The 17,096-nt window shown below is 57.2% G+C and overlaps 1 protein-coding gene across 2 annotated transcripts; it reads right to left on the reverse strand.

Annotated features, from left to right (window-relative positions):
- Positions 1-107: 107 nt before the first annotated feature.
- On the reverse strand, positions 108-16,592 carry KCNH4 (potassium voltage-gated channel subfamily H member 4). Of its 2 annotated transcripts, none has more exons than XM_058041890.1 (16): positions 16,515-16,592; positions 13,880-14,113; positions 12,894-13,025; positions 12,646-12,788; positions 11,567-11,810; positions 10,465-10,622; positions 9,359-9,395; positions 8,425-8,619; positions 6,716-6,915; positions 5,290-5,539; positions 4,626-4,840; positions 3,373-3,420; positions 2,112-2,464; positions 1,926-2,023; positions 724-803; positions 108-638 (listed from the first exon to the last, which is right to left on the reverse strand). In XM_058041890.1, the coding sequence occupies exons 1-16, from the start codon at positions 16,588-16,590 to the stop codon at positions 216-218; spliced, it is 2,886 nt and encodes a 961-aa protein (XP_057897873.1). In that variant the 5' UTR covers positions 16,591-16,592; the 3' UTR covers positions 108-215. The 2 variants fall into 2 exon arrangements, with proteins under 2 accessions (XP_057897873.1, XP_057897872.1); XM_058041889.1 differs by having other exon boundaries at positions 9,359-9,566.
- Between the last annotated feature and the right edge of the window lie 504 nt (positions 16,593-17,096).

Consider the following 17,096-nt stretch of genomic DNA (forward strand, 5'->3'; position numbering starts at 1 on the left):
GGCTCACCCGGAGCGGAGACCCCCGGTGATCCCCGGTATCACGGACCCCGGGCAGGGTCACCCGGAGCGGAGACCCCCGGTGATCCCCCGTATCACGGACCCCGGGCAGGCTCACCCGGAGCGGAGAACCCCGGTAACCCCCGGGATCACGGATCCCCGGGCAGGGTTACCGGCAGCGCAGAGCCCCGGTGCGGCTCCCGCCGGTGCCCGCGGGGTCAGTGCGAGCTGGTGGAACCGGACCGGGGCTGCGGGCGGGCGCGACACCAAGCGCCGGCCGAGCAGCCCGGGAAGGAGCGGGCGGAGCGCGGCGGCGGCAGCGGCGGCGGCGGCGGCGGCGGCTGCGAGTCCGAGTCCCGGCGGGGGTCGGGGCCGTCCCCCCGCGGCGGGCGCGGCCCCTCGGTGCCCAGCCCCGGGTGCAGGGCGGCGGCGTGGGCAGAGCGGCTGCGGACCGGGCAGCGCTTGGCCCGGGGGCTGCCGCTGGGCGAGCTGAGCGAGCTGGGCGGCACCGGCGGCGAGGCGGGCACCGGGACGGCGGCGGGCGGGCGGCACGGACAGGCCGGCAGGTGAGCCCTGAGCAGCTCCATCATGCTCTGCAGCTGCCGGCTGAGGTGAGAAACCTCCTGGTTGAGGTGGGTGATCTGGAAAAGGACACACAGCGGTGAGCAGCGGCCGGGGCCCGCGGGGTTTTTGGGGACGTGCACCCACCTGTGGGCCCCAGCACACCTCCTGGTTGAGCCTGCTGATGTTCTGCTTTATCTGCTCTGCCTCCATCGCCAGGGCTGGGCCGCCGGGGTCAGTCCCTGCTGGGGAGGATGGGAGAGGAGACAGAGGTGGGATGTCCTGCCAACCCCCAGGGCTGGCACTTTGGCCTTGCCCAGCAGGGAAACTCAGCATGACCATAGGATGTGTTGGAACTCAGTACATCCCTCCGGGTGTCCAGAGTTGCCAGGACCCCGCTAGGGAGCTCAGAGACCTTGGCATGCTGCCCAGAACACCCAGGGATTTGATTTTGAGCCTTGGAGTGGGTTACCAACTTTGTATGAGGACATGAAAGTCACACAGGTCTGAATAGTGTAATAACAAGATGATCACAGGGTGAAAATGTAGATTTTAGGATTTTTGGTTATGGGGACAAGATGGAGGAACTTGGGCGTGTCCAGCCTTTCTCCTTCTTCTTGTTCTCCACTTTCTGCAGTGATGTTGGCACTTTGGGATTGGTTTAGAGTAGAAGTGCACTGTCTAACAGAGGTGATAGGTATTGGGAATTAAGTGTAGATATGTTGTACTTGGTTTGTGGTGTAGAGGGGCAGTCAGAGTGCCTGTGGCTGCCCTGCTGAGCAGATCTCGGCTGGACAGAAAGAAAATTTTATAGATAAGAATTGATAAACAACTTCAAGACCGAAAAGTGAAGAGTCCGGACTCGTTCTTCTGCCACTCAGGCCAAAGCAGAGACATCCTGCACATCTCAGGGCAGCAATTAACAACCAAAACCCGAGAAGGATGGAGTACCCTGCTCAGCTCACCATGGCTAATAGGAAGAGCAGGCCTGGGTTAAGGTCTGCTAAGGAAAATGGAAGGGGCAGTGGGGTTCAGATTGAGATTGCTAGGAGTAAGGCTGGTATTGGGGTTGTGATAAATAAGATTGGGGAGGATGTTGGTGGATGAATAGGTTCTTTGATTAATAGTTTTACTCTATCTGCTAGAGGTTGTAGGAGCCCAAGAGAGCCAACAATGTTTGGGCCCTTTCGGCCGTGTATGTAACTTAGGATTTTGGGCTGCTGCAATTAAGATTGGAAGGGCATAGGAGAGGGCTATGATGAGGTTGATTAAGAGAGGGTGGTTAGTCATGGGAGATGATTTGAGCTAAGCTAGGGAGCGGATTTGAAGCTCTGAGTTAAATGAACCTGCCACACTCCTGGCAGTACCTGAGCTGGGTGAGTCCCTTGCTGCACTCATCTCCGTGCTGAAGCAGAAGGTTTGTGCCTCTGAAGTGCCTCCGTTGTCTTCAATCCCATCCACGACCCTAGAGCAGCAAGGGATGAGGGTTGTCCTGTGCCACCCCTGAGCAGCCTGGCTGGCACGGATAACCCACCCGCACATCCCCGCCATACCTGGGGCTGAGGTCGGGCGGGTTGTACGAGTGCAGGGAGGGGATGAGCAGCTTGGCCGGCCTCCTGCCCACACCGGCGCCCCTCTCCCTGTCCCTGCGGCACTGCGGAGAGGGGCTGCGGCTGCCGCGGGCCGGGGCCGGGCAGCTGTGCCGCAGGGCTGAGGCCGGGCACAGCTCATCGCCCAGCAGGCTGCTCAGGGATCCACGGCGCACCGAGCTGCCCAGGGCCGGCAGCAGCAGCTTGCGGCGGGAGCTGCTGGCAGGGGGCTGCTGGAAAACCTCGTCGGGCTCCTCGTCGTCCTCCACGATGGAGGGAAGGGGCTTCTCCGGGGCAGCGCCGCTCTCCGGACGAGGCTGCGGGAGGGGAGGAGGTCAGGGATTGTTGTGTTGTGATTTCAGGGTTTACCCCAGAACCCGTTCCCTCCTCTGATAATTCCCTGACAGGTGTGTCAGTCACCTCTCCTTACTCTCCCAGCACTGTCAGTCCTGGAATTCCAGAAGGGCATCGAGTGATTGGCAGATTCAAAGGATGCCCTCTACCCCTGGGGGGACATTGGGCCATCCAGGTGTCCTTTGTCCCTTGTACCTAGTTGTTGGCTTTCTACCCCTTCCCTGCCCCTCTCCCTGGGGTTAAAAGGAGCAGCAACCACGGGCTCAGGTAGTTCTGTTGGAGCTGTTGCTGCATTCAGAGGCCTGTGGGCCAGAATAAAGCTCTGGATCCAAACCCTCCATCAGAACCGACTCCTTTCCTTCACCATCGCCTTAAAGCTTCTCTGCCAGTGGTAAACCCAAGGATCAGACCCTGTTTCAGGGGGAACCTCCATCCCACCACCACCAGAGCTCCTGCAGGCCTGGACTTTTCCCCAACCGCCCAGCTGCAGCACCCAGCCAGCCCAAAGTGTCCGTGGGGTGAAACACCACACACCCACAGCCAGAAGTGTCTGTGGGGTGAAAAACCACACACCCAGCCGGCCCAAAGTGTCTGTGGGGTGAAACACCACACACCCAGCCAAAAGTGTCTGTGGGGTGAAACAACACACACCCAGCCACGCAAAAGTGTCTGTGGGGTGAAACACCACACACCCAGCCAGCCCAAAGTGTCTGTGGGGTGAAACACCACAGGGCCGCTGTTTGGTTCAGCAGCAGGCCCACACAAACTCAGGCACATCCCAATGGCTATATTGGCGATATTCCAGTAAGCACTGGGCCCACCACAGCCACCCCTGCCCCATCCTCTCCCATGGCCTTGGTGAGGGACGCACCTGTGGCGCCGGCGGCAGCCTCGGGGACCGGGAGTAGCGGCAGAGCCCCTGCGGGGAGAGCAGACAGTGCTGGCTGAGCTGCAGGAGAGAGACCCTGCCCAGCCCCTGCACAGTCCCCTCAGCCTCTCAGTGCCCTCCCTGGACAGCCAAGCCTTCCCCTGTCACAGACATCTTTAATGGAAAATCCTTTCCTTAGCATTTTTCCTCCTGAGAAGCTGAGAGGCCCCAGGAACAAAATGTAAACAATGGTTATCTGCTGCTGTGGAATGCAACAGGTAGATCTTTGATTAGTCCATGTTCGTTGTTTCTAATTAATGGCCAGTCACAGTCAGCTGGCTTGGACAGAGAGTCTGAACCACAAACCTTTGTTATCATTCTTTCCTATTCTATTCTTAGCTAGCCTTCTGATTAAACCTTTTCTTCTATTCTTTTAGTATAGTTTTAATATAATATATATCATAAAATAATAAATCAAGCTTTCTGAAACATGGAGTCAGATCCTGAGATCCCTGTGAGCACTGTCACATTCCCCAGCCCCACACAGCTCCAGCCTCCACAGCCCCTCAGCCACTCTCCTTCCTCCGCTGCTGCCATGGAGCTGCCCAACCTGAGTGTCCTGAGGCAGAGCTGCACCTCAAATCCCAGCCCTGGCCCAGCCCTCAGAGCCCCAGTTCTGATGGCTGAACTCCCACCAGTGTGGGAGGGTGATGCAGCTGCAGAGCCTGGTGCACACTCCTGGCATTCTCCTCTCTTGGTTTGTTTATGCCCCTCCTGTGTTATGGACCTGGTGGGTCTTTCTAGGGCTGTTTGGGACCTCCTGCACCACCTCCGCCAGGCTCAGAGGAAAACTGGGTACCAGGGAGATGCTCCAGAGGAGCTCCAAGCCTCTCTCAGCAGAGCTGGGGGAGGTAAAGTGCAGCAGAGCCATTTCTGCAGCAGAACATCCTCCCCTGGAGCCATCAGCATGATTAACCCACAGCCCCCAGCTGCGTGCTGCAACCCAGGGCGCTTTGCTTTGGCTGTCTATCCAGTTCTCTCCAACCCCATTTCCAGACCTTCCATCTGCCTCATCCTCCTGCACTGCAAAGGCTCTCTCTGCCAAATCCCTGGGTTGCACAGAGCCAGGACAGGACATGCCTGCATGCCAGGGTGGCAGAGCTGCAGCCCCTTCCCCAGCCTCGCAACCTGAGTGCACAGACCCCCTTCCAGGACCCTGAGCACAGCAGGGGCTGAGCAGGAGGACACGCACCCACCTCCATCTCGCTGCCCTCGCGCAGGTTGAAGGTCAGGTCCTGGTGGATGTCGGCTGTGAACTTGCTGGCGTACTCGGGGTAGAGCTGCAGCACCTCACAGAGCCCCCGCAGGCCGATGTGCTGCAGGTCACAGTAGGTCAGGGCCTTCACGTCCGCGTTGGTCTTGATCACCTGGTCCGTTCTGCACAGGTCGGCTCCAATCAAATCCCCTTTGCCTGCAGGAGGGGCTGGGCTCAGTGACACGAGCCCCTCGCTGTCACAGACGCATCTTTTATGGAAAATCCTTTCCTTAGGATTTTTCCTCCTCAGAAGCTGAGAGGCCTCAGGAAATGTAAACAATGGTTATCTGCTGCTGTGGAATGCAACAGGTGCATCTGTGATTGGTCTCGTGTGGTTGTTTCTGATTAATGGTCAATCACAGGGAGCTGGCTTGGACTTTCTGTCCGAGACACAAGCCTTTGTTATTCTTTTCTTAGCCAGCCTTCTGACGAAATCCTTTCTTCTATCCTTTTACTATAGTTTTAATACAACATATATCATAAAATAATAAATCAAGCCTCCTGAAACATGGGGTCAGATCCCTTCCCTCACCCTAAGACCCCTGTGAACACGATCACACCCTCACCCCTCGCCCTGGGGCAGAGCCCGCTCCACCTGCCCTCACCCAGGATGGCCAGCACCACGTTGTCCTTCAGCACCTCCAGGGAGCCTGAGCACACGAAGTAGTTGGCCTGCAAGGCGTCGCCCTGGCGCAGCAGGTACTCGCCCGGGGCACAGAAGGAGGTTTTGATGTGCAGGGACAGCGAGCGGAGGCAGCCCCGGCTGGCGGTCTCGAAGATGGGCAGCTGCAGGATGTCCTTGTTGAGGTGCATGGCCACGTCCGCACGCAGCTCGTCGGGGAAGTCGTGGAGCAGCTGCGGACAGAGGAGCCGGGCTGTCACTCTGGTTTTTTAACATTTTCTAAGCCTTCTGATGTTATCGTTCTTATAGCGGGCTTTCTCACACGCTTTCTGAAAGTAATTCATTGTTTTGCATTCCTTTATAGAAGAAGAAAAAGTTAATAGATTGTTAGTTTGTCCAGTGTCATTGGAGAGGTGGCACTGTCACCCTCCAATCCACTGTGACTCTCGGAAAACTATAAATGTTAGAGTCAAAAAATAAACTTCCCTTTTTCTTCACCTTGAGAACAGCAGTGTACGCTTGTGTTCTTTCGTGTCCTATAGCGACACTGGGGCTGTGGGCACGAGGGGCAGGGAGCAGCTTTCCTGCAGCCCCAGGGGACAGGTTCCCCTCCAGAGTGGGGAATTTCGCTGCTGAGCTGCCTCAGTGTCTCAGCAGAGGTGGGCACTGTGGTAATCAGCTGTTTCTGCTCCGTAGCCTGTCCCACTCTCCATGCTGGCAGGAATTTGCCCCAGAGCTGGCCCTGCCAGTGTAGCAGGCTCCAAGCTTGCTATGGCCCCATGGAGGGCTGAGGTTTAATGATAGGAATTGCTGAGTTATGATGAAATAGCAAAATAAGCTCCTGTCTTCCGCCTTTCAGACCCCATCTTATCTCTGTAACCCCATAGGTCACTTTCCCTTAACCCCTTCTATTAGACAAGTTTATACCCTATAAAAAGGGGCTGTTTGAGCCCATTCTGGTTAGAAGAGCCATCACTGGAACCCTTCACAGACCCCTCAATAAACCCATTGCTGTGGAGCTCCAGGACGTTTTCTTCTCCTCTTTCACATCTGCTTCCCAACCAGCCTGCAAGGCGCCTTAGCAAGCAAAGAACTGGAATCCTAAGAGAGCTGATAATCACTAAAGAGCTGATATCCAATAAGCTTGCTAAGGTAGCCATGGCTACCTTACAATATCCAAAGGTGATATGGCTGATATCACCTAAACTTGCTAAGGTAGCCACGGCTATGAGTGGCCTGGGTACTCAGACACTCTGTCCCCGGGAAGGACTGAGCTATCCAGCTGGTGCTGCCTGCTCAGGAGCAAGATCAGCCCGGCAGGCAGTCGGGTTTATGCCAGCCCCATTGCTCCCCCATAAGTGCAGGTCGGGGCTGGAGGATGCCGGCCAAACCCCACCAACACTTCCTACCTCATTGGCATCAATGCCGTTGTTCACCGACCAGGTGGTCTGGAAATACTCCAGCATCCTCTGCTTGAGCTGCTGGGGCAGGTGGTGGACACGGATGAAGTCCTTGAGGTCCTTCATGCGGGTGTGGTAGAGCGAGCGGCGCGAGTACATGCGCTGGATGATGGCCGTGACATTGCCGAACACCACGGCGTGCATCAGCGCTGGGGACAGGAGGGAGGGCACCCTGATTTCTCCTCACAGGGAAAAGCAAGGCACAAAATTCCTCCCGGGAATATTATTCTGGGTTTCACATTCTCTGAACCTCAGAGAAAGGAGAAACAATTCTTATCGATTGCTGTATTGCGAGTACATGCGCTGGATGATGGCCGTGACGTTGCCGAACACAACGGCGTGCATCGGCGCTGGGGACAGGAGGACAGCCTGATTGCTCCTCACAGAGAAAAGCAAGGCACAAAATTCCTCCCGAGAATATTATTCTGGGTTTCACATTCTCTGAACCTCAGAGAAAGGAGAAACAATTCTTATCAATTGCTGTATTGCGAGTACGTGCGCTGGGTGATGGCCGTGACATTGCCGAACACCACGGCGTGCATCGGCACTGGGGGCAGGAGGACAGCCTGATTGCTCCTCACATTTCTCCTCACAGAGAAAAGCAAGGCACAAAATTCCTCCCGAGAATATTATTCTGGGTTTCACATTCTCTGAACATCAGAGGAAGGAGAAACAATTCTTCTATCATTTGCTGTGTTGGGAGTACATGCGCTGGATGATGGCCGTGACATTGCCCAACACCACGGCGTGCATCAGCGCTGGGGACAGGAGGGAGGGCAGCCTCAGAGCCAGCTCATTTCTCCTCACATTTCTCCTCACAGAGAAAAGCAAGGCACAAAATTCCTCCCGAGAATATTATTCTGGGTTTCACATTCTCTGAACCTCAGAGAAAGGGAAAACAATCCTTATCTCATTTGCTGTGCCTGTGTTTGTGCCAAAGTAGAATGCAATGTGGAGATTGTTTACCCACAGTGATGGTGTTTTGTTTCCTCAGCCTGTCAGGGCCAGGTGTGTGTGTGTGTGTCAGGACTGTTGGCTGACAGGCATGAGATTTCTGTGCAGTTGTGTGCAGAGTGAGTGCTTGGCAGATTCAGTTTAGATGTAATGTAACATAGTGTAATATAGTATAGAATAATATAGTATAATAAGTCATTAATTAGCTTTCTGATAAGATGGAGTCAGATGCAGCATTCCTTCCCCTTGTCAGGGGGAGGGAATATAGTGTAATATATAGAATATTTATAGTAATTATAATAGTAATAATACAGTATAATACAGTGTAATATAGTACAATATAGTGCAATATAGTGTAATATAGTATAATATAGTGAAATATAGTAATAATATAGTGTAATATAGTAATAGTGTAATATAGTAATAGTGTAATATAATATAATCATATAGTATAATAAAGTAATTAATTAGCCTTCTGATAAGATGGAGTCAGAGGCATCATTCCCTCCCCTCCTTGGGGGCGCCGGCAAAACTATAGAGGGCAGGTGTGGGCACAGCACGGGGGAACTGCTCCCCAAACCCAGCCCAGGGCTGTCTCACAGGGCTCTCTCACAACCCCATCACCTCCCCCAGCGCCCTGCCAGGGACACAACCCTCTGGCAGCCCCAGGTGAGCGCCCTGCCCAGCCCTGCTGCCCTCCTCACCCCCAATGAGCATGGTGCAGATGGAGAAGATCTTCTCGGTGTCGGTGTTGGCGCAGACATTCCCAAAGCCCACGCTGGTCAGGCTGCTGAGGGTGAAGTAGAGGGAGGCGATGTAGGCGCTGCGGATGGAGGGGCCCCCCACGGAATTGTTGATGTAGGGAGCCTCCAGCCTCTTGCCCAGCTCGTGCAGCCAGCCTGCCAAGCACAGCCCGGGGTTAGCACTTGCAGGAACCAGCTGAGAGAGCTGCAGCCCTGAATCTGCTGCCCCATAGCACAGGGGGGATCCCAGTGCCCCGAGCACACCCTGTCGCAGACATTTTTTATGGAAAATCCTTTCCTTAGGATTTTTCCTCCTGAGAAGCTGAGAGGCCCCAGGAACAAAATGTAAACAATGGTTATCTGCTGCTGTGGAATGCAACGGGTGGATCTTTGATTGGCCCATGTTGGATGTTTCTAATGAATGTCCAATCACAGCCCAGCTGGCTCGGACACAGAGTCTGAACCACAAACCTTTGTTATCATTCTTATTCTATTCTTAGCTAGCCTTCTGATGAAACCTTTTCTTCTATTCTTTTAGTATAGTTTTAACGACATATATATCATAAAATAATAAATCAAGCCTTCTGAAACATGAAGTCAGATCCTCATCTCTTCCCTCACCCTAAGACCCCTGTGAACACGGTCACAACACCCCTTGCCCAGCTCCTGCAGCCAGCATGCCAAGCACAGCCCAGGGTTAGCACTTGCAGGAGTGCTGCACCCCTGGATCTGCTGCCCCACAGCACAGGGGGGATCCCAGTGCCCCCAGCTCGTGCAGCCAGCCTGCCAAGCATAGCCTGGGGTTGGCACTTTCAGGAGTGCTGCACCCCTGGATCCGCTGCCCCACAGCACAGGGGGGATCCCAGTGCCCCGAGCTGCCCCGGCCCTCACTCACCGATGTCCCAGGTGCGCGGGTCGTTGCTCTCCAGCTCCTGGCGGCCGATGACGTACCAGATGCAGGCCATCCAGTGGGCCAGCAGGGCAAACATGGACATGAGCAGCGTGAGCACCATGGCGCTGTACTGCGAGTAGCGGTCCAGCTTCTGCAGCAGCCGCAGCAGCCGCAGCAGCCGCACCGTCTTCAGCAGGTGAACCAGCGAGGTCTAGGGGGCAGGCAGGGAGGGGAACCGGGGGTAGCTGCGGGCAGGGAGGAAAAGGGACCCCAACACCACCCTTTGTGACCCCCACCACTGCCAGGAGGGTGATGGGGAGCAGGGCAAGGCAGAGGCAGCTCATCCCCAGTCAGCCTTGCAGCCCCGTGCCCAACACCCAGCAGGCAGCCAGGGTCGTGTGTTGTGGTGTGATCTCAGGGTTTGCCTCAGATACCCCGGGTCCCTCCCCTGATAATTCCCTGCCAGGTGTGTCAGCCACCTCTCCTTTCCCCTCCCAGCACTGTCTGTCAGTCCTGCCATTCCAGAAGGGAATGCTGAGTGATTGGCAGATTCAAAGGATGCTCTCTACCCCTGGGGGACATTGGGCCATCCAGGTGTCCTTTGTCCCTTTTGACTCCCCCCCTACCTGGTTGGTGGCTCCCTACCCCTTCCCTGCCCCTCTCCCCGGGGTTCAAAGGAGCAGCAACCACAGGACAGGGAGTTCTGTTGGAGCTGGTGCTGGATTCAGAGGCCTGTGGGCCAGAATAAAGCTCTGGATCCAAACCCTCCATCAGAACAACTCCTTTTCCTTCATCATCGCCTTAAAGCTTCTCCAGCAAAGGTAAACATGAGCTCCTGCAAGCCTGGACTTGTCTCCAAGTGCCCAGCTGCAGGACCAAGCTAGCCAAAGGTGTCTCTGAGGTGAAATCACCACATTGCCGCTATTTGGTTCAGCAGCAAGGGCCAGACAAGCCCAAGCACATCCTGTCTGGCCATATTGGTAATTATTCCAATAATTGTGGCTTGTCAGGGCACCGAGTATCCCCAGGAGATGTGGGTGTTGGAGAGGGGCAGGGAGGAGGGCAGCAGCTTTGCTGTCCAGGGCTGTGTTTGTGCCAGGAGCACTCACCACGGTCACGTTGAAGATGTAGAGCAGATCGAAGGGCAGAGCAGCAATCAGATCCACAAAGAACCAGGTGGCCACGTAGTGGATGCAGATGGAGCGAGGGTCATACACAACCTGGCCCGACTGGCTGACGTACGTTGTCCGGAAGTTGAGGATGATATCTGCCCCAGGAGAGCAGGAGCAGCCCTCACCACCCCTCCTGTGGCTGGCAGAGCTGAGCCAGCACCCACTGGTGTCACTTCTGGTGTGCCCAGGACCAACAGCAGGGGCACAGCAATCCCATCACCCTCTTGTTCCAGATTGCAAGGCAAGATGTGTTCTATTTGCCATCTGTATGGCAGCTGTCTTTTGTCAAGTGGGCAGTTTGCCTCATCTCTCTCTCAGTGATCACAATCACTCCTCCCTCCAGGGAGACATCTGCTGATAACAGCTATTGAATGTCACTGCATGGCTGACAAGAGCTACAGCATCCCATTGGGAGATGTGAGCCCAGGGGGAGGAGCCAAGCATTCCTGCCTGGCTATAATCTGGAGATGCTGGAACCTCAGCCAAGCATTCCTGCCTGGATATAATCTGGAGATTCTGGAACCTCAGCCAAGCATTCCTGCCTGGATATAATCTGGAGATTCTGGAACACCGGCACGGCTTCTGCACTGGATTCCCCAGAGGAGCAGCAGCTGCCCCTGGATCTTCAGAGGCAGAGACTGCACCTTTCTCCAGGATCCCTGCTCCAGCAGAACCACTCCTGACACTGCAGGAGGGCTGAGCCACAATTCCGATGGGACTGCTGCCAACACCCTGACCCACAGGGTGTCAGGTTGGGTTCTGACTCTGGCAGTGTTGTTCTAGTGTACTGCATTGTTTATTTTATCCTTTTATTTTCTTCCCTGTTAAAGAACTCTTGTTTTCTACTCCCATAATTTTTGTTGCCTGAGCGCACCTTAATTTAAAATTTATACCAATTCGGAGGGGGGATTAATTTTCCCCTCCATTTCAGGGGAGGCTCCTGCCTTCCTTAGCCTGTCTTTCCAAACCAAGACACCTCTCCATCACCCCTGATCCCTGCCCCACCTGTCCTGTATCCTGGATCAGTGCTCAGACCTACCCAGGATGAAGAGCATCTCCACGGCGATGTCGCTGACGATGGTGCTGCGAGCAGCTGACAGACTGTCCTCTGTGCCCGTGAAGCAGACGTTGTAGGGGACAGTGATAGCCACGTAGAAGGTGGCCAGCAGGATCAGCCAGTCCCAGAGAGCCTTGAAGATGCTGTAGTGGAGCAGGATGAAGCGGGATTTCTGCACCGAGGCCACCTTGTACTCGGGGACGGACGGCTTGTTCTCAAACACGTTCTGCAGGGGCAAACGTGGGGTGGGACAGGGGTCATCCCACACGAGGAGTGAAGCCCACCACAGCCACTCCTTCCCCTGAGTCCTGCCAGCCAGCTGGCACCCCTGATGCCAGGGTGATGATGCCCTTTTCCTGCACTGATCACCCTCAGGGATGGGCACAAAACCCCTGATTACAGCACATCAATTAATGCAATGTCATTGCTATTAACAGCAATCCCCTGGCAATGCCAGCTGCTGCCTGGAACCATCTCAGGTGCCAACTCACTTGCTGGGGCAAAGGTGAGGGCAGAGCCAGGGCCATCCCACCCAAATCCCCAAAATTCAAGAGTGGTGCACCGCTATCCTTTGCCTGCTCATCAGCTCTCAGACCCTCTCTCTGGCCCCACAACTGCAGGTGGTGCCCTGTACTGGGCACATCAGCTGTGCAAAGGGGCTGGCACAGGGCTGTGCCCCATCTGGCAGCTGCACAGCTCTGGCACCCTGGTAACAGCACTCCCCAGAGCCAGTGTGGCTGTGCTCAGAGCCAGCACTGGGGTTTCCTGACAGTGAATACATGAGGAGAGGCACAGCTCTGCCAGGGCTGCCAGCTCTGCTGTCTCAACAAGCAGCTCTGGGCACCCACTGGGTTCTCTTGCTGCCAAGCAAACACAAGTGCAGCCTGGGTACAGCGTGGCTGCCAGAGCTGGGGGGAATTTCAGTGCTTGGCAGGCCAGGCAGAGACGTGCATGGGAACAGCATCCCAGTGAGGCTGGGCTCTGCTCTCAGGAGAGCTGCTGCACTGCCAGCTCACCATACCCCCAGAATGGGAGGCACTGAGGGTCCCCCAGATCCTTACACGGTTGATTTTCATCTCTCCACGGTCCCTGCGGGCAAACTGGCTGCTGAGCTGGTGCAGCATGGTCCGGCCCTGCCTCCGTGCAGCCCTCAGGTGAGAGCTGCCAGGCTTCTTGCTCCTCTGCTTCTCACTCGTCTGCTTCTCTGCAGTGAACAAGGCATGCTGAGTCAGGAGAGTGCAGCAAACAGGGAACCCCTTTGCCACGTGTCCACTGCTCACACTGCTCCCATTCTACAGCCATAGCTCACCCTCCTTCTTGTCACCAGGGCAGCTCCTGCCTCGGCTCTCTGTGATGTCCTTGAAGGAGAAGAGGAAGAGCACCACCTCTCCCTTTTCGTTCTTGATGGGCATGATGTCCAGCAGGCACCAGAAGGCAGCTCCTGGGTGCAGGAGAGAGTTGGTGAGGGCAGGGCAGCTCCCTCACTGCTCAGCAGCTTCTCCCAGGCCATGAGTTCCAGATTGCAAGGCAAGATGTGTTCTATTGCCAGCTGTATGGCAGCTGTCTTTTGTCAAGTGGGTAGTTTGCCTTATCTCTCTCTCAGTGATCACAATCACTCCTCCCTCCAAGGAGACATCTGCTGATAACAGCTATTGAATGTCACTGCATGGCTGACAAGAACTACAGCATCCCATTGGGAGATGTGAGCCCAGAGGGAGGAGCCAAGCATTCATGCCTGGATAGAATCTGGAGATTCTGGAACACCAGCCAAGCATTCCTGCCTGGATATAATCTGGAGATTCTGGAACACCAGCAGAGTTTCTCCACTGGATTTCCCAGAGCAGCAGCTGCCTCTTCTTCCCCTGGATAATCAGAGGAAGAGACTGCACCTTTCTACAGGATCCCTGCTCCAGCAGAACCACCCCTGACACTGCAGGAGGGCTGAGCCACAATTCCAATGGGACTGCTGCCAACACCCTGACCCACAGGGTGTCAGGTTGGGTTCTGACTCTGGCAGTGTTGGTTTAGTTCACTGCATTGTTTATTTTATCCTTTTATTTTCTTCCCTATTGAAGAACTGTTATTTCCTGCTCCCATATTTTTTGCCTGAGAGCCCTTAATTTAAAATTTATAGCAAATCAAAGGGGTGGGGAGGGTTGACATTCTCCATTTCAGGGGAGGCTCCTGCCTTCCTCAGCACACTCCTTTCTTTCCAAACCAAGCCACCACGAGACCACAACGGGGCCAAATTCCATCTGGAGCTGTGGCCCGTACCCAGCCCCACGTGCCACTCACCGCTCTTTTTGTAGAAGCAGACCTCAGTCTGGTACTCCTGCCTGCTGTCCAGGGCCTTCTCGATGCCCTGCAGGGCGGGCTCGCTGGTGTCGGCCCCGCAGAGGAAGCGGCAGCTGCAGTTCTTCTGCATGACCTCGGTGCGCGCGAAGCCGGTGAGGTCGCAGAAGCCATCGGAGCAGTACACGATGGGGAAGCCACAGCGGCCCTGAGCGTTGGCCAGGATGAAGTTGCTGTCTGAAAGGAGACACAGCTGCCCCCGAGGCCTTGGGGCCACCTCAGGGGGCACAAACAGCAGCACAGCACTCCCAGCCCTGCTCTGGGAGGTGAAGCCAGAGCTCCGTGTGGCTGCTGGTTGTCTCTAGCTGCTCCCAGAGCTTGTTCACCCCCTGCCCAGCCCAGCAGGACCCCGGCCCCGTGCAGTGGAAGGGGAAGGAGGCTGGATGTGTCTCTGGCCCCCATCACCCACGCGAGGCAGCTCACGCCTCCCCCTCACCATCTGCCACTCTGCCAGGGCTCAGGCAGCTTAGTGGGAGCAGCAGCTCCCAGCTGGGCGTGCCCAGTCCAGGGGTGCCCAGCTGTGGCGCTGAGATCCCCAGAGGTGTGGGGTGCTGAGAAACCAGCTGAAAGCGTGGGAGAAAAACCATCAAGGGGCAGCGCCAGGGATGAACTGCAGCATCCTCATCCTCTCAGCAGCACAGAGAGTCCCCAGCATCACCCAGCCCTGGTGGTGGGAGGTGGCACCAGCCACAGCAAAGTGCTGCCAGCCCCGTGCCCTGCCCAGTCACAGAGGAGCTGTTCTGCCCCCCAGCCCTGCCCCACAGTGGGGCAGAGGGGCTCATGTTAGCAGGGTGCCAAGGGAGTGGGTGTGCAACTGGCATGGACTGTGGTGGAACCAGGGTCAGATCAGGGTATTCCCAGCCCCAAATTGTTCTCTGGTGCTGCCCAGCACAGAACCTTTGCATCACACAGCCAGGATCAGGTGGATGTGCTCTGCCCCTTTCACAGAAGAAATGAGCCCACAGTGATGCCAGCACGTGCACAGCACGGGCAGAGTGGTGCCAGGTGGGTGTGCTCTGCCCATCTCATAGAGGAAAGGAGCCCACAGTGATGCCAGCACCTGCACAGCACGGGCAGAGTGGTGCCAGGGCCAGGCAAAGACAGCAAGAGGCTGTGGGAGGGAGGGGAGGCATCCCCAGGCAGCCCTGCCTTTGGAGGTGCCGTGGGGCCACCACAGCACAGCTCAGCCCAGGATTAGCTGGGAGAAGCAAAAATAGCCTGAAGCTGTGACTAAGGCCAGATTTTGTCTCTGGGAAGCCGGGATTATGGTGATATCCAGGATGTGTTATTAGAACAGAAAACAAGGGTTTGCGTTTGGGAGTGGCTGGCTGAGCTGGAGGATGTGGCCCTGGCAGGCTGGCAGACCCCAGCCATGGTGGGCACTGTGCCTGGTTGGGTGTCCCAGGGCCCGGAGCTGCCGCTGCCTGGCACAGGCAGGGTTAACTCCCCACGGAGTATCAGTGCCCTAAACCCCTCTCCATGGCAGATAAAGCCGATAAGAGGCACATCAAAGCCACAAAGCCCCGCACTGTTTAAAAGTGCCCGGCAGAGTTGGTTGGGCAGCTTTGGACAGGAGACTGCCAGGGCACAGCAGGCGATGCCAGGTTCTCTGGGGCAAATTCCCAAGGTTTTGGTCCTGGTATTGCAGGCAGCTTCCCTTGGAGAGCCTGATCCATGAGCTCTGCCCCTCTGGAGGGACAGTGGGATTAACATCAGGAGGCACATGTGGCTCTGCCCTGTACCCTCCAAGCACAGCTCAGTAAGAGAAGGGGAACAGAGATTTCTCACACATTGCAGCCCCAAGGGTAACATCTCAAATTTCACCTTCCCTGGGTAAATGACCCCATGCACCACCAGGGCTGTGTCACTCCGGGCTCGGAGGCATGGCAGCATGGCAGCAAACACATGCTCAGGGTGCTCTGAGTGCCTCCACAGCGCCCTGCGAGTTGGCTGCAGGCTCCCAGTGCCATCTCCATGCCAGTCACCCCCAGCAAGGGAGGAGATGCTCAGCCTGGCAGGCAGCTGGCCCGGGATACCCCTGCTGCAGGTGTTTTTGAAGGAAAGCTGAGATCAGTCATGAACACTGCCCATCCCTGGGTGGCTTCATGGTGCCGGCAGTGCTGGTGGCATGTGGCACCGGGTATCACCCATCCCGGCTTCAACCCATCCTGGCTTCAACCCATCCCGGCCCATGGACACCGAGAGCAGCTCAGCGCCCGGGGACACCGGCACTGCCCGGGCACGGGACGAGGGCCTGGGGATCCCGGGTCAGGGATCTGGGGGATGGATCCCTGGGTCATCCCGGGCGTGTTGGGACCGACCCTTCCCTCTCCGGTGCTCCCGCAGGCACCGGGATCTGTCCCTGGTGCTGAGCGGCACCGGGGGCGGCCCGGGACACGGGCACGGGAGTACCGGAGCACCGAGCCCAGTACGGGACGGTCCCGTACAGCGCGTGGGTGGCCGAGCACCGGGTCAGCCGTGCCGGGCGCTCCCCGTCCCGTTCCCGTCTCCTGCCGAGCACCGGTTTCCCCCACCCGGTTCCCCCCACGGCCCCTCCCCGGTCCCGTCGCAGCCCTACGTGTGCCATCGAAGCGGGTGGCGATGGTGTCCAGGAAGGTGTTCTGCGGCGCCAGCAGCCCCTTCATCACCGGCATCGTCCCGCCCCACCGGCCGGCCCGGCCCGCCCCACCGGCCGGGCTGCCTCCGCCGCCCCCGGGCCCTCCGCAGCACCGCGGGCTGATCCCGGCCCGCCCGGGGCTCCCGCCCCGCCCCCGCCCCGCCCCGTCACCGGGAGGGGCCTCGGCACCGTCGGGCACCCGCGGGCACGGCGGGCTGGCCCGGGGGGGCTCGGGGGCACCGGGAGCCGCCCGGGCTCGGGAGCCGCTCAGCCCCGGCCCTGCCGGGGGCGCGGGGGCTGCAGACGGAGCGGAACGCGCCGCACCTCGGGTAAACTCTGTCCTGGCACCGCACACGGGCACACACCGGGGCAGCGCCGCGGATAACGCTGCGTGAGCCCAGTCCCAGCCCCGCGGAGGAAGGAACTCGCTCCGGCACCGAGCTGTGCCCTCACAGAGCTGTCCCTGCACCGAGCTCCCCTCACACCGAGCTGTGCCCGCACCGAGCCGTTCCCGCACCGAGCTGCCCTCACACCGAGCTGTCC

Source organism: Melospiza georgiana, chromosome 28 (assembly GCF_028018845.1).
Source record: "Melospiza georgiana isolate bMelGeo1 chromosome 28, bMelGeo1.pri, whole genome shotgun sequence".
NCBI lineage: Eukaryota > Metazoa > Chordata > Aves > Passeriformes > Passerellidae > Melospiza > Melospiza georgiana.

Bases quoted from the DNA above. Each gene is read 5' to 3' on its own strand.
- KCNH4 (XM_058041889.1), bottom strand. From the start codon at position 16,590: ATGCCGGTGATGAAGGGGCTGCTGGCGCCGCAGAACACCTTCCTGGAC. The intron at 5,540-6,715 runs GTAGGAAGTGTT...CTCTGTCCGCAG, and splicing joins ACGGCATTGATGCCAATGAG to CTGCTCCACGACTTCCCCGA. The intron at 2,024-2,111 runs GTATGGCGGGGA...TTGCTGCTCTAG, and splicing joins CCGCCCGACCTCAGCCCCAG to GGTCGTGGATGGGATTGAAG.